General features: G+C 48.6%; 1 protein-coding gene across 1 annotated transcript in view; it reads left to right on the top strand.

The window, feature by feature from the left end:
- EYA2 (EYA transcriptional coactivator and phosphatase 2) overlaps positions 1 to 25,609 on the top strand; it is a 211,271-nt gene that overhangs the window by 67,051 nt on the left and 118,611 nt on the right. The window contains exons 6-7 of the mRNA XM_034641397.1: positions 23,477 to 23,544; positions 25,413 to 25,590. Coding sequence (XP_034497288.1) covers positions 23,477 to 23,544; positions 25,413 to 25,590 — 246 coding nt within the window. The remainder of the gene's footprint in view (positions 1 to 23,476; positions 23,545 to 25,412; positions 25,591 to 25,609) is intronic.

The following is a 25,609-nucleotide window of genomic DNA, read 5'->3' as shown; positions in this document are numbered from 1 at the left end:
AGGAACAGCGCCCACAAAGGTGGCAGTGCACCTGCAGGTCTGAGAAGCAGAGAAGGGGCCAAGTGGTTGGAGGGAAGATAATGGGGGGTGGAGGGGAGTTGAGAACAAGAGCTGATGAGGGGGCTGGGTCTGGTAGACCGCTGTGAGGTCTGTGGCTTCACTCAAGTGAGATGGGAAAGGCAGGAGGAAGGACAGGATCCATTCTGGGTTCTGTACAACTTTCCCGGGGCTGCTGTTACAAAGAGCCACCAACTGGGTTTGTCTCGAAGCTCTGGAGGCCAGAAGTCTGACAGCAAGGTGCACAGGGCAGTGGTCCCTCTGAAGACTCTGCGGGAGAGTCCTTCCTTGCTCTTCCAGCTCCTGGGGGTTCCTTTCCTGCCATGTCTCTGTGTCCTTTTCTGTCTTATAAGGACACTGTCATTGGATTTAGGGCTCAGCCTAATCCAGGGAGATCTCATCCCAATTCTTAGCTTGATTACATCTGCAAAAACCCTCTTTTCAAATAAGGCCCTATTCTGAGGTTCTGGGTAGATGTGAATAGGGGTGGGGGGCACAGTTCAACCAACCACAAGTTCTAGCAAGGTCTGCTACATGGAGAATGCTCTGTGGGCAGATGCTGCGCACAGGGAGACCCATGGGAGGAGGTGACTGTCGTAGTCTAGGAGAGAGGAGGGGCATGGCCCCCATGAAGGGGAGGAGGTGGTGAGCAGCCCATGTCCCTGTCCTCACCCCAGGCTGGGAGATAGCTTCTGTGTCCCTAGGCAGGAGGGCCAGAGGTCAGCAAAGGGCCTCTTCTGTCCCCTGCCATGCAGGAGGGGGTCTCACACTTAGAGCAGGACACATCAGCTGCTGCTTCTGCCACAGGAATGCTCCTGGGACAAATCCAGAGAGGGCAGGAGAAACCCTGAGGGGGGTGTGTGTGTGCGTATTGTGGTAAAAAGCATATAACATAAAATTTATCATCTTAACCATTTTTAAGTGTACATTACAGTAGCATAAATTATACTCACATTTTTGTGCAATAGATCTCCAGATTTTCATCCTGTAAAACTGAAACTCTATCCACTGAACATCTCATTCCCCCTCCCCCGCCCCTGGCACCCACCATTCTACTTTCTGTTTTCAAGAGTTTGACCACTTTAGATATCTCATAGAAGTAGAATCAGATAGTATTTGTCTCCCGAGGGGCCTTTTTAAACAGGAGAATAGAGACTTAAAGAAACAAGAGGGCAGGTGTGGGGTAACTATGACCCAGCCCGTCTCCCGCCTGTTTTTGTCCAGCCCAGGAGTAAAGAATGATTTCCATACATTCAGACAGAGGAAAAAATCAAAAGAAGAATATTTCATGATGCCTAAAAATAATATGAGATTCAAAATTTCAGTGTCCACAAATAATTTCGGTGTCCACAAATAAAGTTTTATTGGCGCACGGCCACTTCCATTCAGTTACATAATGCCCGTGGCTGCTGCAGGGGCAGAGCTGAATATTGGCCACACAGACCGTATAGCCAGAGCAGAAAATATTTACTGTCTGGCCATTTAGAGAAAATGTTTGCCTGTCACCTGATCTAGACCCACAGGAAGAAATACAGTTCTGTCTTACCGCCGTGCCCGCGCTCGGGCATGACGTGCGTATACGGGCGTACCTCAGAGATGCAGTGAGGTTCGTTCCAGACCACTGCCGTAAAGCAAGTACCGCGCTAGATCAAGTCGGTTGAATTTTTTTATTTCCCAGTAAATGTGAAAGTTATGTTTACACTATACTCTAGCCTGTTAAGTGTGTAATGGCATTATGTTTAAAAACAACAATATACGTACCTTAATTTTAAAATACTTTATTACTAAAAAATGCTAAGTACCATGAGAGCTGTCAGCAGCCATAATCCCTTTGCTGGTGGAAGAAGCTGCCACGGTGCTCATGGCTGCTTACTGACCAGGGCTGCTGTCGGAATTCAACGCTGTCCACTGTGTTGAACTGTCGCTAGGAAAGGAAGTGTCTGGGGGACAGGAGGAGGGGAGGGAGATTCAGGGGCTTGTCACCGAAGAGCACAAACCCTTGGTACATCCCCAGGTGTGCGCTCAGAGCTACCGGGCTCCTGCAGGTAATCTCCTTAAACCACTCCCTGCGGGGAGGATAGATAACAGCAGTTGGGCACCCCTGAAGCAGGACCAGGAGCTCAGCTAACACTTCCGCCCCGGCGGGGGGTGGGGGGGTCGCAATCTTGTACACAAACCCGCTTTTGATTCTCCAGTGTTAAAGGATCCCGATCCTCAGGAAACCCAGAAACATAGGCAAGTCTAACCTGCCAGAAAAATCCCCCCTTCCTAGACCCTTTCTTTTCGTGATGTATTAAGTTTGTTGAGTGGTTAACATATGCACATAGTACAGAGGTAGTAACATCTGCCTCTTGTCCCACAGCACCCACCACGTGTCCCCAGAAACAACCCCTGTCACCAGTTCCTTGGGTGTCCTTCCAGAGATCGTCTGTGCGTGTCTAAGCATATTTGTAGGGTGCTAAATGCTGTCCATAGATGAAGAACAGACTAGAGTGGTCAGGAGGGTCTGAAGACTGACGTGGGGACCAGTCGCGCCATTCCATTGTGATGGTCGGGCCGGGTCTCGCCGAAAAGGCGCGGTTGAACAGTTGGTTCATTCATCTGTCAAATATTTGTAGAACTCAGTTACGTCAGCTCTTTCTTCCCTTCGCTCAACAAATATGTATCGAGGGCATGTAATGTACCGGACCCCGTGCCAGCCGCTTCACTAACATTCTCCCATTTCATCTCGTGGAAATCCTGTGAGGGAAGTACTATTTCTCCCCCTTTGTAAATGAGCAGATGGAGTCCCACAGAGGGAAAGTGACCTGCCCGAAGTCACACAACCAGGGAGTGGAAGAGCCAGCCAGGTCTGAGAAGCTCCCAGGGACACCCTTCCTACCACTTCAATGTGCTAAACAGATAATCACACTAACTGAGCCATTGCAGTTGTGATCATTGCTATGAATGAAGAGTACAGGGAGAGTAGAGGAACTCTGACTGGACTTGGAGAAAGACAAAGAAAAATAACAGCCCCTGCGTGTAAATTGGCGATTGCCGTGTAAATTGGCGATTGCCGTGTAACAAACCACCCCAAGACTTAGTGGCTTTCAACAGCCACAATGTATTATTTCTCACCATTTCTTGCGTTGGCTGGGCTCAGCAGGGTGGTTTTTCTGCCCTTCCTGGTGATGCCTGGGGTCGCTCATGCAGTTGCGTTCAACTGAGATGTCCGCTCACTCATCTGACAGTTGGTGCTACAAGCAGGGGTGCCTGGATTCTCCTCCACGTGGCCTCTCTTCTTCCAGTGTCTTGCCAGCTTCGTTACAGCATGGTGGCTGGGTGCCAAGAAAGTGAAGGTGGAAACTGCCAGCTCTCTTAAGGCCTGGGCTTGGAAGTTCCAGAACATCACTTCTGCCATATGTGATTATCGGCCCAGTAGGTCACAAGGCCAGGCCACGTTCAAGAAGGGAAAGAGGCCCCACCACCAGAGGAGAGGAATGGCATCTGCATGTAGGGATCAGAGCAAGTCTTGCCAGCCATATTTAAAGGTGACCTATCGCATTCGACCTTAAACACTTCCGAGTTTGCAGAGTGACCAGACGTCATTGTTCCTATGGATTTGTCACTGGAAGGAACTTTTGCTTGGACCGCCCTGTCCTTTGCCTCAACTTCTTTACCTAGACATCTGCATAAGCAGTGGAATCGCTGTAAAGCCAAGAGAACTTCTCTCATGAAATTTCAGGGCCCTGTCTTTGAGAGTTTTACTTAGAATCCATGGTGTAGGAGGATTTCAGAATAGCGTCTGGGTATGTGCTCAGCTGCTATAACAGCGGTTCAGTGGGACCGCAGTTTATCTCTCTCTGACGGGACTGTTTGGATGCAAGCAGCTCTGCGGTTAGGAAGTTCTGCAGCCCTCCTCCCTTTCGTTGTTCCAGGGTGCCTAAGGTCGCTGCCCTTATCCAGGTGACCTAGGATGGCTCACACCAAGCCTAAGCCAGCCAGAGGGAAGGGGGAGGAGGCGGAAGGCAAAGACCACCCTCCCTGTAAGGGCCCAGCCCAGATATGGCACCCCACACATCTACTCATGTGACATGGGTCAGATCTTAGACACTTGGCCAACCTAGCTGCAAGGGAAGTTGGGGGATGTAGTATTTATTCAGGATGGCCATAGGCCCAGCTAAAACTTGCATGCTTTGTTATGATGAGAGAGAAGAAAAGAACAGGGGCCCCTGGGTGGCTCAGTCAGTTAAGCGTCTGCTTCTGGCTCAGGTCATGATCTCAGGGTCCTGGGATGGAGCCCCGTGTGGGGCTCAGCCCTCAGCAGACAGTCTGCTTCTTTCTCTGCCTCTGCTCTTCCCCCCCTACCCCACATGTGTGCTCTCACTCTCTCTCTCAAAAAAATAAACAAAATCTTGTAAGAAAATGAAGGAAAGAACAAACACTGGGGGTAGCCATCTGGCTCTGCCACCCGTGGCGGTCAGTAGGAACCAGCGTGCAGATCTGCCCAAGGATGAGTGGCGAGGTTTCTTGTCATCTGCACACAGAGCAGTCAGCCGTGGGCCGCCCACTGGAATTGCCAGCCCCAACTGGGTACAAATGTCCGGTGTGTGGGCTTTGCCAGAGGGTTGTGTTAGGGATGGATTGGATCCAAGTCCTCCCAGCCAAGTGCAGAGTAAGTGCTGAGCTGCCTTTTCTGGACCAGTCCTTCATCTGCTCGGAACGCGTCATTAAGTGGCTGCAACTGCAAAGAGCCCGGCACAGGGCCAGCTCTGGGCTCAGTTTGTCACTGTAAAATATGCCACCACTTAAGGGCTGACTGTTAAGGTGAGTTCCAAAGTTCTGCAGCTCGGGATGCTCCCGGGGCAGATTCCCGCAGGTCTGAGCTGCGTCCAGGAGAGATGGAGGCAGCACGAGCGCCTCTCCGAGCTGGCTTGCCGGTTACCAGCTGTGCAACCTGAAACATGTTGCTTAACTCCTCTGAGCTTCAGAGCCCTTATTTTTAAGAGGTCAGGATTGGTGATGGTGTCTGTCTCCCCCAGGTTATTGTGAAGACAAAACTGAAATAATCTGGGGCAGCTTTTGTTCGTTTTCTGAAACTTATCTTGAGTGTTTGTCAAACAAGACGATTTTTCTCTTTTCGAACCTTAAATGCTATATTTTATTTCCTTGAATAGCCACTTAGACTCTAAGATCCTTAAAGGCAGGGACCATGCCCTATTCCCCATTGTGTCCCCAGTGAGTAAATATAAAGCATGCATGCATGAATGAGTGAATGAATGATACGAGGCTCGAGGGCAAGGGGCAGCAAACGCCAATGTCCACAGGAACAGGGCATGTCTCACAGTGAGGAACACGGGCTGAGCCAAAGAAAAATTGGGTAAAAAGCCCCTGCTGTATTTTTCTCTGTCTTAATTTTGTTAGAGACACAGATACTGTGTCAATATCCTATTGGTACCATAGCGAATTGCCCCAGACTTAGTGGCTTTAACAACAAAATTCATTATCTTCTCGTATTGGAGGTCGGAATTCTAAACTCAGGGTGTCGGCAGGGCTGCGTTCCTTCTGGAGGTCCTAGGGAAGAATCTGTCTCGTCTCCTTTTCCAGCTTCCACAGGCTGCCCGCATCCCTTGGCTCACGGCCCCTTCCTCCACCTCCAAAGCCCATCATGGCAACCTCGGCTCCCCGGCCGCATCTCCTCCCCAACTGACCCGTCTGTCTCCCTCTTGTTAAGACCTTTGTGCTCACGTTGGGCTCACTTGGATAATCCAGGATCATCTCCCCATCTCAAGATCCTTAACTTAAACAGCTCTGAAAAGTCCCTTTTGCCATGTAAAGTAAGCTGCAGGTTTTAGAGATTCAGATACAGACATTTGGGGGGCCATTATTCAGCCAACCGCAGATATACAGAACCATTTTTTTAAGTGTAAGAAAAATATTAGGCCAAGGATGATGGATTTCTCCTCAGTGTGAGGGGGACCATAGGGAAGGGAGGGGAGTGTGGTCACGTGGAGAGCACATGCCCCTTAAGAGGGGCAGCCACTACTCAGTTCAAGTGTATCATTGTGAGAAAGTAAGTCCAATTTTCCAGAGCTTCCCTCACTTTTTTTTTTGCTCAAATAGAAACCCCAGATCTGGATTCTTATGTGAAATTATCAAATTTTATCAAGTTTTTTAAAAACATTTTATTCGTTTATCTGAGAGAGAATGGATGCGCACCAGCAGGGGGAGGAGCAGATGGAGAGGGACAAGGAGACTCTCAGCTGAGCACAGAGCCCGACACAGGACTCAATCCCACGACCCTGAGATCACAACCTGAGCCAAAACTAGGAGTTGGACGCTTTGACTGATGGAGCCACCCAGGCACCCGTGTCAGTTTCCTGCAGATCTTATGAATTACACCAGGTTGGGATGCTGCTGGAGGATTCTGAATTACTGTACGCTTTCACCCCATTCTTTACCAGCAAAAGAGAAATAATGGAAGTGATAGTAATGAGAGTAATGACTCTTTGATGGATCGCATTGGTCCCGATATTGCTGAGGACCAGAAGCGTTTTTGAGCATGTGTGTATTAATTCATTTGATTCGCACAATGCCCTTGTGAAGTAGATGGTATTTTAATACCCATACTACAGATGGAGAGAGTAAGGCACAGAGAGGTTAAGTAACTTGCGTGAGGTCCATAGCCAGTAAGTAGCAGGCTTAATCTCTGTCCTTCAAAATCTGTTATTCTTTTTTTAAAACTCTTTAGGGGCACCTGGCTGGCTCAGTTGGGAGAGCATACAGCTGTTGATCTCAGGGTTGTGAGTTCGAACCCCACGTTGGGGGTAGATAGTACTTAAAAATAAATTCCTTACAAATAAATAAAACTCTATTTTGAAGTAAGTTTAGACTTACAGAGCAGTTGCCAAGATAGTAGAGAGAGTTCCCAGCTTCCGCTACAACTTACAAAATTGCAGTGCCCTGGTCAAAACTGAACGACGGACTTATCTGAAGACCACCAACCTTCCCACAGACATCCATATTCTGTTCCCAGGGTCCAGTCCAGGATCCCACGTTGTGTTTAGTGGTTGTGCCTCTTCTGTGACAGCCCCTCCGCCTTTCGTGACCTTGACCCCTTGTTGAACATTAGTCGGGCGTTTTGTCAGATGTCCCTGGGTTTAGGTCTGTCTGGTGTTTTCTCATGATTAGATTGAGGTTGTGCGGTTGGGGCTAGGAGACCACACAGGCGACGTCGTACCCTCCGTGCATCTTATCAAGGCTAGGTGATGTCAGTCTGCCTTATTACTGGCCGTGTTGACCTTGACCAGCAGAGTCCCCGCCCTGTAGCCCCTTGGTTTAAATGCTTTCCTCGCCTAACAAGAGGGGAAAAGATAAAAACACAGAATGTTCCACAGGCCACGCCAACAGGGCCTCATCTATCCCTTGGGCTGACCTCAGCCATAGGATGTGCTCTGGAAACGTGAGCACCCCACTGACTTTGAAGACAGGCTCTCAAAGCACCCACTGGTGTTGGCGGGTGTGAGGAGGAGAGCAACACCCAAATTCTGGGCCTTTGGAAATACTTTCAGCTACAGAGATTGGAAAAGCTGGCTGGGGAAGGAGAAATAAATCCAGCAGAGATGAAAGGCGAGGTCCGCAGCTGCTGGGTCCATCAGATCTTTAAAAGCAACGTGAGGTTTTAGGGCAAGGATTGAATTATGGCCTCTAGGACCAAGGACAAGACGGCTTTGATCTGAACGTGGGAGATATCTTAAGGGAAGCTGTGGCCTTTGCGGCCGTCATTCCCACATCCTCCTGGGGTACTTTAGATGGCCCGCTTGGAATTTACAGGTCTGCGGAGAGAGCCTCGCTGCTAATGGTAAACACTTGGAACAGGCAGTTTGGTGAGTAGAGGGGCGGAGCTGACATTCAGCGGGAACGAGTCCGGTGCCCCTGCAAAGGTACCTGAGAATAATGTACCGTTTTACGAGGCTCTTTGCCCATCAGTCGGACAGATGGAGGATTTGTATCTTATGAGGCACTCGAGGATTGCCATGGGAGGTCATTTTGGTGAGCACTTGACCTCTCTACTTGAAAAAGTATCAATTTGGTAAAGGTTGTCTTTACTGCCAGGAAACTTTAGACTAGAGGCCGTACCGTGGTTTTTAGGGCCACCCTGTCATAAACCAGATGTTGACCTCTGCTGGCCCCATGGTGGGGCCCCAGCCTTCAGCTGACTTCCCCCTTCATTGCTGAGCCCTGGCTGCTGGGGAGCTAGGCAAGTGCATCCTGTAGGACTCCGCATTGCAGTGTATCCACAGTGGGGGCAGCTGGCCTCACAAACCACAACCAAAACAGCCCAATGGGCAGCCACCTGCCATGGGCAATCAGACCCCCATGCAGCTGGGCCAGCATGCGGGGTACACTGGGAGGGATAGGGGGAGGAAAGGTAGTTTCCGCTAGGCTAAGTCAAACACCCACTGAAACGATTAATAAACCTTCCGGTGGGGTGGGAATTCCTCAGCAGAAGGGAGGGGGAAGAACACTGAAGTGAAAAACAATGGATCCCAGAGACAGGCAGCCCTGGGTTCGAATCCCAGCTGTGCCACTTACAGCCTCAGAGTTCTAAGTTGCCAGTTGCTTAACTTCTGTAGGCTTCCGTCTTTCACATCTTGCAAATCTTTACTCAAATACAGAGCCTTCTTTGACCACCCACCAGTACCCGAGTTCCCTAGCTCCAACCAGTTTTACTATTTATTCACTTTCAGCCCCTCCCCACCAGGTAAAGGGATCACAGTAGAGCCTGCTTGGTTCTGTTCTCCTTGTTGGGTGGGGGATAAACGAGGATAACCAGGGGAAGGGACTTAGCAGAGTTCCTGCTTGATAATCAGAAACGATTATCCAGGTCAGTTCATTTGCTCTTTTAATTTATTCATTCAGTATATAGTTATTGCATGTCTGTTACATGCCAGGTCCTGTGCTAGAATCTGGAAATAGTGCCAAGAACAAGATAGACACTCTCTTTGTTTGTTTTTTTCAAAAATTATTTTCAGAGAGCTGCCACGTGCTGCCTACTTTTCTAGAAACCAGGCACAAAGCAGCCAACAAAGTCCCAGCTCTCGTGAGCTTAAGTCCTAGTGGGAATGAGATGAACAGTAAATGTGTATCTAAATACATAAGGTGGTTTCACGGGTGTGAATTCCGGCAAAAGGAAACAATCACACCGACTGATGTGTCAGGTGCTGCCGGAGTGAGGGAGGCTGAGGAGTGGACAGGCGCTGGAGCGGCCGGGAAGGGCCACAGCTAAGCAGAGACCTGGCTGACAAGGGGCCGCCGGCTGTGGGAGGGGTCAGAGCTTCCAGCTCTGGTCCCCAGTCTGACAGCATCAGCATCACCTGGAAGAGTGTTGAAATTCAGGTCTCACCCAGAACTGATAGATCTGCTTTCTAACGGGATCCCCAGGTAGTTCAAGGCACATTAGCGTTAGAGACATGCTGGGCTGTGAGCAGGTATTGCAGGCAGAGGGACTAGTAAATGCAGATGTCCTGAAATGATGTCCAGGTGGCCAGGTGGCTGGAAGGAGGCAAAGGGGGGTGGAAGCACTGATTTGCTAGGGCTGCTGTAACAGAAGCACCACAGACTGGGTGGGTGAGAACGAAAGGAACGTGTTCTCTTACAGTTCTGGAAGTCTCAAGTCCACACTCCAGGTAGCGCCAGGCTTGCTGCTTTTGGAAGCTCAGAGGGGGAAACTGTTCTTTGCCTGTGTCCCAGCTCCTGGTGGTGGCCTGCAGTCCTGGGCTTGGAGGCCCATCACTGCCTCCATCTTTACCTGGCATTCTTCCCTCTGTGTCTGCGTCCACACTTTTCTGTTTATATGAGGACACCAGTCCCTGGATGAGCCCCCCCCCCAATCCAATATGACCTCATCTTAACTTGATGCCATCTGCAAAGACCCTATTTCCAGATAAGTCACATTCATAGGTGCTGGGGCGAGGCACCTATGATATTTTTTTGGGGGGGGGACACAAATCAACCCATACCAGGGCCAAAAGATGGGACTCAGTGAGGTCAGAGAAGAGGCAGGTCACAGCAGGCCTGTGGACCCGTGAAGGAAAGCCAAGGATGCTGTGACTGATATGGAAAAGATCTCTGGGAGGCTATGAGGATAGCGGATTATGCCAGGGTCGGGGCAGACGAAGGAAAATCGGTGAGGAAGCTAGGCGGTCCCCAGGCAAAGAAATGGTAGCGGTGTGGAGGTGGTGGAGGTAGAGAAATGGGGACAGACTTACAGAGTTTTCGGGGACCGTATGCACAGAAATCGGTGACGGTATTTAGATGGATGAGAGGAGGAGGGGCACCAAGGATGATGATTCAGTCACCCATCTCTTCTTCCAGCAGACATATTTTTGCACATCTGGGCAGTGAAAACTAGGTGTGTTATCTCTTTGGGGAGGAGGACAGTCATGTCAATGCCTGGTGCTTTCATGGTGGCCAAGTGGCAGCAGCACCTTCAGCCTCTTACCATACAACACCTGGCAATGTCCTTTCATTCGGGTCTGCTCAGTTGCGATGCACACTCCTAAAGCAGTCTTTGTCGTCAAGGGAATGTGATGTGCTGATTGGTCCGGGCTGTATCACATACTCCATCCCTGCCGAATTTCCAGGGTGGTATAAGGTATGTCTAACCTCAGTGCCTTCTCTGGACACTAGATCAGTGAAAATTTCTCTCCGTCATGTATAACTTGTCTCAGAAGCCCTGATCTTTATGGGTTACCCTCCAGACGAGATCCTTGGCAGTAAGAATAGTGCACGTGATCTTGGGATCCACTATGACCCTGTGATCTGTTTCAGCCACATGAGCGAAGTCAGACAGTCGATCTTCCCTGTATTGTATCAGATCATGTCACTCTTCTGCTAAAAACTCTCCATGTGAGGCTTCACACAGCAGTCAGAAATGCCAGTGCCTTGCTGTGACCTCCCCGCAACCAAGCCCCATGTGATTCAGCCCCTGGAGACCTCTCTGACCTCATGACACGTACCACACCCCCAACTCTCCATTTCACGCACACTGGCCTTCTTTGCATTTCTCATACCTCGGGGCCTTTGCACTTGGCTGTTGCCCCCAACCTGAAATGCTCTTTCCCCGGATCTTCACTGTGGCTGGCTCCTTCTTGTCCATCTAGCTTCTGCTAGATTGCCACCTCCTCTAAGAAGCCCTCCAACTCTATTAATCCTCTGCATAACTGCCACGAACAAATAGCAACGTTTAGTCTGGAGTGTGCTCACACTTGCCACTTGCCTTTTCCCAGCTGGCACCTCGTGTTGGCTCTCCTTCCAGCCCAGCACATGTGGATGCACACGTGGTCTTCTCCGTGGCAGCATTGTTGCCCTTCTTGGCCCTTCTCTCCATCTCGGCCCCAACATCGTTCCTGCTCGTGGGGCAGAGATGCAGTGACAGGGCAGCCTCTCTGAAATGGCATTCTCAGGAATGCGGATTGTTTTATTGCCAGTTAAATATGCTTTACGCTACCTGTGAATGAGGCCATTGTGACATTTAGCAACTGATTTGATTAAACACAGATGTGGGCTGCACTCCACGTGCAGCCAAGATGCAGGAGGACAGGCTCCGGGCGCATATTTGGATTTTTGTAAGGTGGCAGAATAGACTAGACTCAGTGCCAGCAAAGCATATATGGATGCCTCCCTCCCTGCTGTATAGACCGTGCGTCCTTGTTGGTCTTAGAGTCAAAACTCAATCTGGATCTCCCCGAATCTTTCATTTTCTTCTGGAGTCTTCTGTTTGGCCCTATCCAAATTGTTGATGGGTTTCTTTTTTAACCTTCCTCAGATGTTTTTATTCCCACAAATATTTTTAAAAATGTGTATCAATGGAATAGTAGCTAGCATTGTTGACATCTTGATGGTGATTTTTAACACACAAAGAATAATAATCCCAGCTACCATTTATGGAAAATTTACTCTGTGTGGCTCTGCCTTTTATTTGCTGTATCTTACAGAATCCTCATGATAAACCAAATAAATAAACTGTTTAGTTCCATTTTGCAGATGGGGAAACTGAGGCTTAGCACTTTCAACCACTGTCCATAGTCACCAGGGCAAATAATTATGCATGGATTCTCTGTGGTCTTCCACCCCTTCCAGGCCCTACGATCCAAGACTGGACCTAACTCTTTCTCAAAATAGGACTCATAGCACATACTAGGCAGTCAGCAAATACTTATTGAACAAATGAGTGAATGTCTGAATGAATACAGTAGGTCAAGGGCAGGGCCAGAGCTTGCCAGGTCAAGCCAGGGCTTTGCCTTCACCACATGGTATTCTGGACAAAGAAGAGAAGCAGAGACATCGACTTGGGGAGATCTGTGATTTGTCCCTTTCTGGACCCTGGGCCATGGATGGGGTACTTGATTGGGTGGGGCTCACTTCTCTCTACCTACTCGTTGGCTTTTCCGTTTTACGCATCATGTGCAGATTACTTTTTATATCAGCCCCCCGGTTACACACCCAGGTCTTTTCACTTGCTCTCCTGGTATGTTTTTGGCAGTTTTATTTTAAATCCTGGCATCAGTAAGACTTCATTATGATGAACGAGTACTTGTTCACTGTGGACCCAGGACAGTAGGTCCCTTGGCTGTGGGGAAAGAAATCATAATGTGGATTCCAGAGCACGTAACATCGATGAGGGGCTGCTTTCCACTGCTTTCTTTGTGCTGCGGGGGGTGACGTGTCAAGCCTGTGGTGACGGCGACATCGGGTTGGCTGGAGAACCGAGGCAGGCAGCGACCTGTGCTGTTTCCCACAGCTGCGGGGAAGGCAGGGCTGCACGCTGGCTGGGCGCCGGGGCTTTGGGGTCAGGCCGACCCGGGCTTGAACCCTGCTCTGCTACTTCCTACTGGGACCGACTTCCTAGGGTTGTGGTCTAGCTGAAGCAGGACACTGCTTGTACAGTGACTGGCCCTGGGGAAGGAAGTGCTCAGTAAATGGAGGCCATTATTATTACTTTTTTATTATTCGTCCAAGCGCTAATGCCAGTAACTAAGCGGTTTCCGGAGTCTTGGGTTCAGTTAAAGCCAAGCTTAGCCCAAGAAAAGGAGGAGAGGTTTTCATGGTGACTGTCACCATCTCCTTGGAAAGCAGAGGGAACCCAGAAGGCAACAAGCCCAAGAGGGATGTGCAGAGTCACCGGTAATCAGAGAAACGTGAAATAAAGACAACAAGGCAAATAGCATGTTAGTCCTGTTAGGATAGCCACACTTAGCAAGTGCGGTTAGCCAGCTGTTGGTGGAGATGCAGGGACGGGGAACCATCAGCACTGCCAGGGGGGACATGCACCTGAGGCCGGGAGCTCTCGCCCAGCCCTTAGGGAGACTAGGTCTTAGGACTTGGGGACCTAGCTGTCCCACTCCTGGAGATAAATCCCAAGGAGACTCACACACAGGCCCAGATGGGGACGGTCCAGGGGTGTTCGTGGCAGCCATGCTGTGGTGGGCGGAGCTGGAGGTGTCCCGGGCGCTGTCCCTGACGAGGGGCAGATCTCGAGAACGCATGCAACGGAGGGCTGAGTAGTTGGCAGGGCAGCAGGTGAGAGGTGCCTCCCGCAATGTGGACGGAGCCCAAGGACTTAACGCTAGGCAAAAAGATGGAGAAACCATATGGCAGGTAATGAAACGGAACAAGCAAGACGTACCCACAGCAACATACACGGGTCTTAAGAACTCCCTGATGAGTGAAAAAAAATGAGAAGTCATAGGAAATGTAACACACAGAATTCACAAAAATTATTTACCTGCCCACAAAGCACTGGTGCCCTTTTGCAGGAGCACGTAGAGTCAGTAGGATACGCCTCAGACATGCTAGAATTACCGCCTGCAAAGTGACAAGGGATGAAAGGAAACAAATTTTTTAAACAGAAAGGTCTTGGGTGCACAAGTGAGGAAAATGTGCCACGAACTTGAATTCACTCCACAGTTAGCACCCAGCCTTTTGCAGGATGACAAAAGGGGATGGGCTGATGTCCACGACTGTCCACGCCGGCTCCCTGACATTAGCGGAGGCACAGTTCCAGGGACATAAAGAATCCCTCTGTGTCTTCTACAGAAGGTATAAACCTCAGTCTGTAAGCTCGAGGGGGTAAAAAGTGGATCTGACTTTATTTTCAGCCTTTCAACAAGATTTCTACTTTGAGCTACTGTTCCCCTAGGCCGATGGGAAAGTCATTGCAGTCTTTCAAGGCTTTCCCCAAATTCTCTGGAATTTTGGCCATGGTTCTGGCGTCTTACCCCACGCCAGTGTGTTATAGTGTCAGGGGCTTATCATCCTCCCTCACTGAGACCCAGGCTGCTGCTCGCTTGTCCACCGTCTCCGACCATGAGGCTCCTTCCGGTCTGGGGCTCTTCATTGCCCTGTCTTTGCCACACTGTGGGCACAGGAATGTTTCGTTCTTCTGTCTTCCTAGACCAGAGGTCACACACCAGAAACCCACAGGCCACATTCCCTGAAATATGTTTTTGTTTTGTTGTGGTTTTTTTTTTTTGTTCCAACTAATTTATATTTGTTGCCTACATATAAACATTGGGAAATTCATATATAAACCCAGATTTTTCACTTCTTTGGAAAAATCAGAAGCCCTGGCTACATTAGATCATACTCCTAGGTGACAGAGGTCGGTTGGATTTGAGCTGCATTGTATCAGTCAGGAATGCTTTGGGCTGCTAGTAACAAAAAGCCCAACGAATGTTGGTTTAACTGTAATGACATTTATTGTGCATTTAGCAAGAAGTCTGACCCTAAGATTGGTTTGGCAGCTCATTTATATCTTCAAGGACCAGGTTCTTTTTATCCTTCCACTCCTTCAACCTCAGCTTGTGGGCCTTTTGCTTTTATGTTCATAGCCTCATGTCCCAAGATGGCTGCTGTAACTCCAGGCATTACATCTTTACATAATCTGGGAAGGAGCTGGCAGGGGAGCAAAAGAAGTCTTTCCCAGAAGCCTCTTGGCTGGAACTAGATTACATAGCCATCCCAGAACTGCAAGGGAAACTGGGAAAGCAAGGAAAGAAGCTAGCAAGGAGAAGGGAACTGAGAATTCTTGTGGGGGCCAAACAGCGTCTGCCACAAACTGCTGCCCCCTTAGGTAAAACTGTGCATCCCAGGAGCGCCCGGCTGGCTCAGTCGATAGAGCATGCGACTCTTGATCTTGGGGTTTTAAGTTGGAGCCCTGCATCAGGTGTAGAAATTACTTAAAAATAAAACCTTTAAGGGGCACCTGGGTGGCCTGGCTGTTGAGCATCTGACTTTAGCTTGGGGCGTGGTCTCGGGGTCCTGGAATCAAGCCCCATGTCAAGTCCTGCCTCTGGCTCTGAGCTCAGCTGGGAGTCTGCTTGTCCCTCTGCCCCTCCCCATGTTCGTGCTCACTCTTTCACTCTTGCTTTCAAATAAGTAAATAAAATCTTTTTAAAAAAATAAAAATAAAATCTTTTTAAAAAACTGTGCATTCCAGTTTGCCACAATCCCCACCACCCCCCCCCATTGTTTCCCAACACTGACACTGTGTGTCAATTGCTATTTACCATCGTGGCTGCATCAGCTCCTTCCCTCACCTCCCTCTCCTGTTGGGCCTGGAAGGTTCTGAGGGCTTCCTGTCTCAGGCTCAGCACACACAGCCCCATTACATGGAGGGGAGGCTTGCTACTTTTTCCACACCTGTGTGTGGGTACAAAGAATCCCTCTGCTCAAGGACTCCCTGCTCCTCTCTTTCTCTTTTTCTGCCCATCCCCTTGCCCTCCCTCTTGCCCTACCCAGTTTCTCTAGCCAGAAGAATTGCCCATATTCCCAAGAATCCTTCTTCCTCTGTATTTCTTGGGCATTTTGCCTATATCAATCTAATTCTTAGTTGGCCCACCAACTGGGGCCAATCCACAAACTCACCAGCCCGTGATAACATAAGTTCAGAACTGAAAGTAAGAGAGAGAAACTTTCCCAGTGGTTAAAGACTAAATTCTGTCCCAGCCACCAAGCACCCAGTCCCAAGCTCATCTCAGCATAGGATGCAGGGCCATTGGGGAGTTGTGGTATCACGCGGTGAATTACATGCAACCTGAGTTGCATGCTGGTTACGCAACCATATCTTTGTCAAACACTGGTCCTTCCCTGCAAGTTTGAGAAGCATTAGCCTGCACCTCAAATCCTCCCAGACTCCAGGGCTTAAACTTTGGAACACAAGAGCTGGGATAATTCATTTCTGCTAATTCTTCTGCCCACCTGTGCATCCCAGCTCAGGACGCAGGACCCTGATGGGCCTGGGAGGAGAAGCCCCAGTTGCCCTGACATGCTAGCCTTCCTCCCCTCATCCCAGAATGGCTTGCCACCTCTCACTTGTGATTGTGTGGTAAGAAATAACAGGTGGAGGAAGGAAGGGTGAAACCGATCATCCACCTCGAAGCACCGTGAGAGTGTTTTCTCTGTGGGGAAGTTGGGGAGAAATGTCCAGAAAGTGCACACTTCTCAGCACATTCCCTAGTATCTATCCATTAAACATCCCCGTATCGATATGATTCCCAGTTGTGTCATCTGCCGTGAAAGAACCCTGCTGACACAGCTGGCACCAGGTTCGCGGGGACTTCTCCAGAACTGGGGCGGGTGCCACCGCCTTTGCACAGTTAGCTCCGTGGTGGGGCCGACAGGAGGGCTCAGCAGGGAGGGCCCAGCATCGTGGGCCAGTACCAGTGCAGGAAACATGTTCACTTCCCAGTTTACATGGGATGCATCCCCCAGGGGCCCTGGCCCTCCTGACAGCAGTAATAAAGGAGGATGGGTCTTTGCGCAGTGACAGTGCTTGAAAGACCCCAGGTGCCACCCTTACTGTACAGGGCCTCTGCGTATGAGAGCTGCTTTGTGATCTCAGGAAGCGGCCCACCGTTGCCTGGAGGAGCCACACCCAGCTTGTCTTCCTGCCCCCCAACCCCGATTCCGAAGAGCCTTCTGCCGGGAATCTCGCAGCCTGGTTAGGTGAAGTCATGATACTTCCAACAAAGGGAAGGAAATAGCTGGGAAGGGACGGTGAGGTTGGTGCCAAAGAGGGAGAGACAGGCATGGTTCCCTGAACTTGGGCACAAGGAATCCCAGAGATGCAGATATCACCTCTTCTCTTGGGGTGCAAGGAGTGTCCAGGAGTGTGGCAGAGGGAGGGGTCCTGAACTCTCTGGGCCTCCCCATACCCCTCCTTTGCTGTCGCCTGGGAGACTGGCTGTGGGACGGGGCTGGGAGGCAGTGGAAACAGCAGCTTTGTTTTATGTTGAATGGAGATCAAATTCACGTTAACAGTGACCATTTAGAATGCAGTTTGGTGGCATTTAGTGCCTTTACGGTGCTGTCCAACCACCACTTCTTTTTTTTTTTAAAGATTTTATTTATTTATTTGACAGAGATAGAGACAGCCAGCGAGAGAGGGAACACAAGCAGGGAGAGTGGGAGAGGAAGAAGCAGGCTCATAGAAGAGGAGCCTGATGTGGGCTCGATCCCAGAACGCCGGGATCACGCCTTGAGCAGAAGGCAGACGCCTAACCGCTGTGCCACCCAGGCGCCCCCCCAACCACCACTTCTATCCAATTCCAAGATATTCTTATCACCCCAAAAGGAAACCCCATCACCCGTGGAGCTGTCACTCCCAATTCACCCCTGCACCCAGCTCCCAGCAACCACTAGTCTACTTCAGTCTCCGTGGATTGGTCTGTTCTGGACATCTCAGATACATGCAAATCAGACAGTACGTGGTCTTCGACGTCTAGCTTTTTCCACTTACGACGTCTCCGACGTTCATCCACTCTGTACCATGCGTCAAGACTCCATTCCTTTTTATAGCTGAGTAATGTCCCATCATATGCATTTACCACATTCCATTCATCAGCCGATGGACATTGGGCACGGTCTGCCTTTTGGCTGTTGTGAGTAGTGCTGCCAGGAACATTTTTGTACAGGTTTTTGTCTGAACATCTGTTTTCAACTCTTTGGGGTGTGTACCCAGGAAGGGGATTGCTGGGTCATATGGTAAGTCTGTGTGTACCTTCGTGAGGCATCAGCAAACCCCCTTCCACCGCAGCTGCACATCTTACACCCCTACCCACAGTGCGCAAGGTTTCCAGTTTTTCCACATCTTCGCCGACACTTGTTATATTTCATTTTGTGGGGGGGTTTTTTGGTTTTTTATGGCCGACCTAAGAGACGTGTAAGAGTAGATATCCACCAGCTCAGACGCTGTTGGGCAAGCCAGGGAACTTTCCAGCATCAAGTTTCTGTAAACTCCTCAGCGCTCTCTACCTTGGAGGGTGGACAGCTGCATTGAACAAGTCATTGTGCATAACAGCATGCAATAAAGGGGGCATCTTTACTTGGCACTGAGGCCCACATCCAGGTGCTGGATCACCCAGGACTTCATATGTTCACTGTAGCGAAGGATCAGTGGTTTTTCCTTCATTTAGTGTGAAATACAGATTCAGCAGACAAGAGACATGCCTACGTGCCATCTCCCGATTTCCGTACTCATCGAGAACAGTTTACAAGCAGGTTCCAGCCCACAGTCCACAGCTCAGCAGTGCTGTGCTGACCCATCACGGTATTTGGATCTGGAATCATCTTAACGCTCCGTGTATCTATCCACTTGATTGTGTTCTATCTCCTCTGTGCATATAAGCATCAACCCCTTACCGCCATATCCACAACCATGCCTGACACAGTGATCCATTTCACCAGGAAATGTATTGTTGAATAAATGGATGAACATCCACTGGAAAATTGTTTTGCTGATATGGTGGTTCTGGTCTGCAAATGTAGCAGGGGTCCAAGCTCCTCATATCTTGATGCTCAGCCAGGTGATCCAAGATGACCCTATTTTGCAGGGAAAGAGAGGCCGCACCCCTGCCCTGTAAGGGCATACTCAGGAAATTGCACACATTGATTTACCCTCCCCTTGACTAGAATTCATCACATAGCCACACCCTCCACAAGGGAAGCTGGGAAAAGTAGTGTTTATTCTAATCAGGCATGTGTCCAACTTAAAAGTAGAGATTCTATTGACATAAGACAGAAGGGGTAAATGGATATTGGGGGACCCCTAGCAGGACCTACCACCATCACCTTAAGAGAGGACGTTTTCGTCATCTCACCCTTGCCTTCCCCAGCCCTCTTGAAGGCACTCCACCAGCCAGATGGAGGCAAGAAGTTGGTGTTTATCATTCCAGCTCAAGGTGGTCCATTTGGCAAACCCTCGAGACCACATATTGTGGCACAAGATTTCTGGGGCCACGTGCCCACGTCCTCCCGGGTCCTCTCAGGCATGGGATGGATGTCTCCCTGCAGGGGCTCTGGGACTGCCCTCCGCACACTGCAGTTTGCTCAACTGTCCATTCTTCAGATGCCCCTGGGTCACAAAATGAAAACAAATGAAAGGCTTGTTTGGGAGAAAGAATACCAAGGGACCAGACTGTGGCCTATTTGTTTTCAAACCTGCCCTAAGTTGTCATCAGAAGGTTGACACAAAAGAAAAAAGAAATCAGAACAGAAAATACTGCAGTCCAGACTTTTCCTAGGGCAGGTGTGTTTCTAAGCTTTAACAGGTGGGGTCACCATGGTAACCATGACCCCAAAAATGATTTAGAATGGAATAGGCTGGCCTGGACCTTCTGTCGACCTTTCTGAACAGGCCATTGAGGACAGAATGGGATCTCAGCATGCCACACTCTTGTGGACAAATTCTGTGGTTTCTGGTCCTTGGACAAGCCTCCGTGTAATGGAGATCAGGAGGATGCCCAGGGGTGGCCATATTCCTGGTCCTTCCTCTCTTCACCTGGCTGGCTCCAACTCATCTTCAGAGATTAGTTTAGGTGTTACTTCTTCTGGGAAGCCTTCCCTGGCCCCACCTCTCCCCAGCAGGCATTACAGAACCCATCCCGGTGCCCAGTGCATACTCCTTCTCACCCCCGGATATGGATATAGTTTATTTTGTAGATTTGACTTTGGAGACATTGCAATACTTTATATAATTATAAAACACATTTGAAAACTCCTAAAATTTGATAGCAAACTTCTACAAACCTAACTGCATATTGAGTTGGTTGGCATAACCATACAGAAAGGAGACTTTATTTACCCATATTTTTACTTTTTTTCTCTCTTCTTTCTCCCTCCTCATGTTCCAACTGTCCTTTTTAAAATTTCCTGTCTGTTTCAAGAACTTCCTGTACCCATCTTTTCAGAGTATGTCTGCTATGACAGATTTTCTTAGTTTTCCTTCATTTGTCAATTTATTTTTGGCAAAGATGCCAAGTAATTCAGTGAGGGAAAAGATAAACTTTTTATAGTGGTACTGGAACAACTGGATAGCCATATACAAAAGATTCATTTAGACCCTTACCTCACACCATACACACAAAATTAACTTACATTCGATCATAGAGCTCAAACTATAAGATTTCTGGAAGAAAACATAGTGAAGAATCTGACCTTGGGTTAAGCAATGAAAGCAAGATCCGGATGGAGGATATTGATTAAGAAAAAAAAAAAGCTGCTGCTATTCAAAAGACACCATAAAGGAAATGAAAGGACAAGCCAGAGACTTGGAGGTAATATTTGCACATCGTGTATCTGATAAAGAACTTGTGTCCAGGGTATATAAGGAACTCTTACAACAATTCTAAGAGGACATATCTAACTTTTTTTTTTTAAAGATTTTATTTATTTATTTGACAGAGATAGAGACAGCCAGCGAGAGAGGGAACACAAGCAGGGGGAGTGGGAGAGGAAGAAGCAGGCTCATAGCAGAGGAGCCTGATGTGGGGCTCGATCCCAGAACGCCGGGATCACGCCCTGAGCTGAAGGCAGACGCTTAACCGCTGTGCCACCCAGGCGCCCCTAACTTTTTTTCTTAATGGGCAAAAGATTTGAATAGATCTTCATCTAAAAAGATCGGAAATGAATGTCCAATAAGCACGTGAAAAGATGCCCAGCGTGGTTAATCATTGAACAAACGCTACCTAAAACCATGATCCTGGGGTCCTGGGATCAAGTCCCACATCATCAGACTCCCTGCTCAGCAGGGAGCCTGCTTCTCCTTCTGTCCCTCCCTCTGCTTGTGTTTGCTGTCTGTTTCTCTCTCTCTCTCTCTCTCTCTCTCTCTCTGACAAATGAATAAATAAAATCTTTCCAAAAAAAAAAAAAAAACCTAAAGCCACAAGGAAATACCACTGCCTACCTACTAGAATGGCTATGATCAAAAAGACGGAAAATATCAAGTGCTGAAGAAACTGGAAGTCTCATACCCTGCTAGTAGGTTTGTGAAATGGAATAGCCACTTGGAAGACACTTTGGCCATGTCTTTAAAAAGTAAAACATACTCTTGCCACATGATTCCACAGTCCTACTCCTTGGGATCTGCCCACGGGTAATGAAGACATGCATCCACACAAGGACTTGTATGCAAATATTTAGAGCCTCTTTATCTGGAATAGCCCCAAATTGGATGTGGTACATCCACACACTCAGTACTAGTCAGCAATGAAAAGGAACGAACTGCTGACCCACATCACAGCATGGACGAGCCTCTGCAGCCTTATGCGGAGGGAAGGAGGCCAGATACAAGTACATATTGTCCAGTCCCGTTTCTGTGACATTTCTAGAAAAGGCAAAACTCTAGACTCAGCAGTAAGTCAGCTGCCTGATGCTGGGGATGAGGGCAAGGGTTGACTGCAGAGGGGCACAAGGGAACTTTGGGGTGATGGAAATGTTCTAAAACTGCATTGTGGTAACGGGTGCACAATTATACTGAGTTACTTTAAAAATCATCCAGTTGACCCCAATGGAGGAATTTTCTAGTATATAAGTTATATCCCCCCAAACAATAGTTTGTAAAGCAGCAGCAACAGCAGCATAGAGAGGCGTTGAAAACTCAAGTCAGACTGCCTGGTTCCAGCCCCAGCAGCTGTCACCCATTCTCTGTGCTGCCTTGGGCACATCACTTAACTTTTCTGGGCCTCGGTTTGTCCAGGAAGAGCTCAGAATGGCAGCTGACACACACAAGTTCACCATTGGTATTCCTGTAGCCACCCTCTTTCCTCTCTGGGCTCCTGCCCCATTGGCCTTTCCTCCCTTTCTCTAACCTGCCAAGCAAATCCCTGCATTGGGATCTGTGCGCTCAGTGTTCATGAACACTCCTCCCCCAGGCTGTGTCCAGCGCTGGCACATCTCAGCTACAGTGTCACTTCAGAGAGGCCTTGCCTGACCACCCTGTCTGCAATGACACCCCATTCACCATTCATTCATTCAATAAATCGCATTTTCTAGTAGTAATCGTAGAAGTATCATTTTTATTCCCATTTTATAGATAGGGCAACTGATGCTTAGAGGGCAAAAGTTCTTTTGTGCATTTATTCAGTTTACCACCATTCAGTTTATTCATTTTACTACCTTGCACCCCTTAAAATGGCTACTGTCAAAAAAAGAAAGGAAGGGAAGGAGGGAGGAAGGAAAGAAGAAAATGTTGACACGGGCATGGAAACTTTGGAACCCTCTGCACTGTTGGTGGGAGCATAAGATGTCTATAGACAACAGTAGATGTTTCCTCAAAAAATTAAAAATCAAATTATCATGTCCAATAATTCTGCTTCTGGATATCTACCCAAAAGAATTGAAAGCAGGGTTTCAGAGGCATTTGTACCCCCGTGTTCATAGCAGCAGTTTTCACGATAGCCAAAAAATGGAAACAATCCAGGCGTCCACCGACAGATGAATGGCAAAGTGGTATATGGTACAATGGATGTTATTCCAGCATCTGCCACAACGTGGACGAACCTTGAAGACATGATGCTAAATGAAATAAGCCAGTCACAAAAGCACAAATGCTACGTGATTCCATGTAAATGCCATTCCTAGACTAGTCACATTCATACAGAAGGTCGACTGGTGGGGGCCAGGGCCTGAGGGAGGGCAGGAATGGGGAGTTATTAATTAATGGGGACACAGTCTTAGTTCTGTAAGATGAAATGAGTTCTGGGCATGGATGGTGGTGAAGGTTGCACAACAATACGAATGTACCAAATGCCGCTCAGCTGTATGCTTAGAAATAGTGAAAGTGGTAAGCTTTATGTCATGTACACTTACCACAATTTTTTAAATAAATATTTTTGAACATAATTCTTGAGAACCAGAATCTGTATGGCATGCGCTATCTCATTTATTGCTCACCACGATCCTTTGATGGTGGAGTTACTTATCTTTATTCATTAATTGACAGAACTGAGGGTCAGAGAGATTTGGTAACTTGCCAAGGTCACAGGTTCCTTCCCAGGCTGTCAGCCCTCAAGGAGCCCACCTGTCTGCCACATCTTTCTCCTCCACGTCCCTCTTGACTATAAGAAATCTCATCTGTACCCATTCCTCCTTCCTGCAGGCACGGCGGGGATCTACCAAGGAGCAAATGGCCTGACCAATGCAGCCGGATTCGGAAGTGTGCACCAGGTAGACGTCACTCCTCACCACGTGTATTCGTTTTCCTTAAATAGTCCCCTTAAATCAGGGCACCCCAAGAGTCCACTCCCACCCACGACCCCCACCAGAAATGCAGTCTCTCATTCCCCAGGTTTAGAGACCACAGGAGTCAGATTGTGCAAAAAAAGGCCGTTGGAAAGATACAGTGTAGAGACGGAGAAATTGGAATCACAAGTGGATTTCCAAGATGACGTAGGCAATATTATGTATTACGTCTTGACCTGAGCCCAAGATGCCCAGTGACTGTTGAATCTAGCACATGTGAATACAAATGCATGTGCTCGCTTGACCTTCTCAAGCATGAGAATCCATCCTCTTCACTTCTGCATTCCAGTGCCAAGTGCCCAGCACACAGTGGGGGCTTTATAAATGCTTGTTAAATCACATCAGGTCAACCCTGTAAAGACAAACACTGGCCAATAGTTTGTCTTGTTTTCACTTAGTAAATTAAAGAATGAGAGTGGGAACTCTGTCCTATTTGTGCATCTCTTCTATTAAGTCTAAAATTATTTCAAAACAAAAGGTTAACATACTTTCTGGCTACAGGCTAGCATTAAAACAAAACTACCACAGAGTAGGCGGGCTTTATGGAATATTTAACATTTGAATATGAGGAATGCACTATTTCTTCTGCAGTCAGCTCAAGAATCTAAATGATTTAAACCTTGGCAGATTGGGAGATGGTTGCTATATTTCTGTATTATTTCCGGTATACCATGTACATGGATAAAATACTCATAGATACAACAGTCCTTTTTAAGGTGTGGTTCTTCACTGTGAGTGTCTGCCCGTTTCACCAAGAGGAGCTTGTCAAAAACAGAGATTCCCTAAATGCCACCCCCAGAAATTCCGATTCTGTAGGCCTGGGGTGGGGTCCAGAAAGCCAAACTTCCTGTGAGTTTTCACAGGGTTGAGAAGCATTGGTTTATGAAGATGGTGGGGCAGGATATTTGAAACAACGACTATTGTGCAAGAGCTGGAATATCTGGCTGGTTTAAGCAAAACTTGATCAAAAGGGGATTGGCATTCTTTGATTTGATCTCCGGGACTTCCTCCTGGAAGATTCTGGATCCTTAACGCTGTATAGGCACTGCTGTATTTGTACCCCTCGTGAACTTAAAATATCACCTAGTTTCCTGGGTATGTGTGTATGTGGTCCTTATCGCTCATTCATTGGTTCATTGATTTCTGTAGTATTTATTGAGTTCCCCTCTGTGCCCGACACTGTTCCAGGTGCTAGATATATAACAGTGATCAAAACGGACAGTGACACAGCCATACCCACATCCCTCAGGGTGCACCTGCTGACCTCCAGATTGCAACCTCTGCTTCCCCGGGCTCGAGGGTATTCCCTAGGGCCAGAGCACAGGGCAGGAGGGAAGTGCCAGGGAATGAAGACCGCTGAGAGCAGCTCTCACACAAAGCCTGGCTGCAGTTGGTGGATGAACAGCCCAGCTCCCTTGCCCCTAGGAGAGATCATGCTGAGAGTGTGTTTTATACCATCCCAGTGTTTCTCAGGGGAATTCCCTCTAGTCCCCACTTAGAAGCCCCCAGATCGGCTGCTTTTCCTTCTTCCCTCTGCTGTCTCACTTCCCCATCCCCCATCTGGTGTCTCTTCCACCTCCCAAATACTTGCACTTGCATCCTTGTCTCGGGGTCTGCATCTGGGGCAAGTCCTTTCCCACATGGAGCTTTTGTTCTGGTAGGAAAGATGGAGACAAACACAGGAGACCCACCCCATGAGGCCCTTCGCCACTGTCAGCCTGTGACTGGGCCGATGGAAGGCCCACAGCCAGGCAGGCTTCCTCACTCAGCACCCTATGTATTTCCCTTTCCAGGACTATCCTTCGTACCCCGGCTTCCCTCAGAGCCAGTATTCCCAGTATTACAGCTCGTCCTACAGCCCTCCTTACGTCCCGGCCAGCAGCATCTGCCCTTCTCCCCTCTCCACATCCACCTACGTCCTCCAGGAGGCATCTCACAGCGTCCCCAACCAGAGTGCTGAGTTGCTTGGAGGTAAGTACAGACGCTGTCT

The sequence above is a fragment of the Ailuropoda melanoleuca genome, chromosome 13 (assembly GCF_002007445.2).
Source record: "Ailuropoda melanoleuca isolate Jingjing chromosome 13, ASM200744v2, whole genome shotgun sequence".
Lineage (NCBI taxonomy): Eukaryota > Metazoa > Chordata > Mammalia > Carnivora > Ursidae > Ailuropoda > Ailuropoda melanoleuca.
This window is presented reverse-complemented; position numbering and strand designations above follow the sequence as displayed.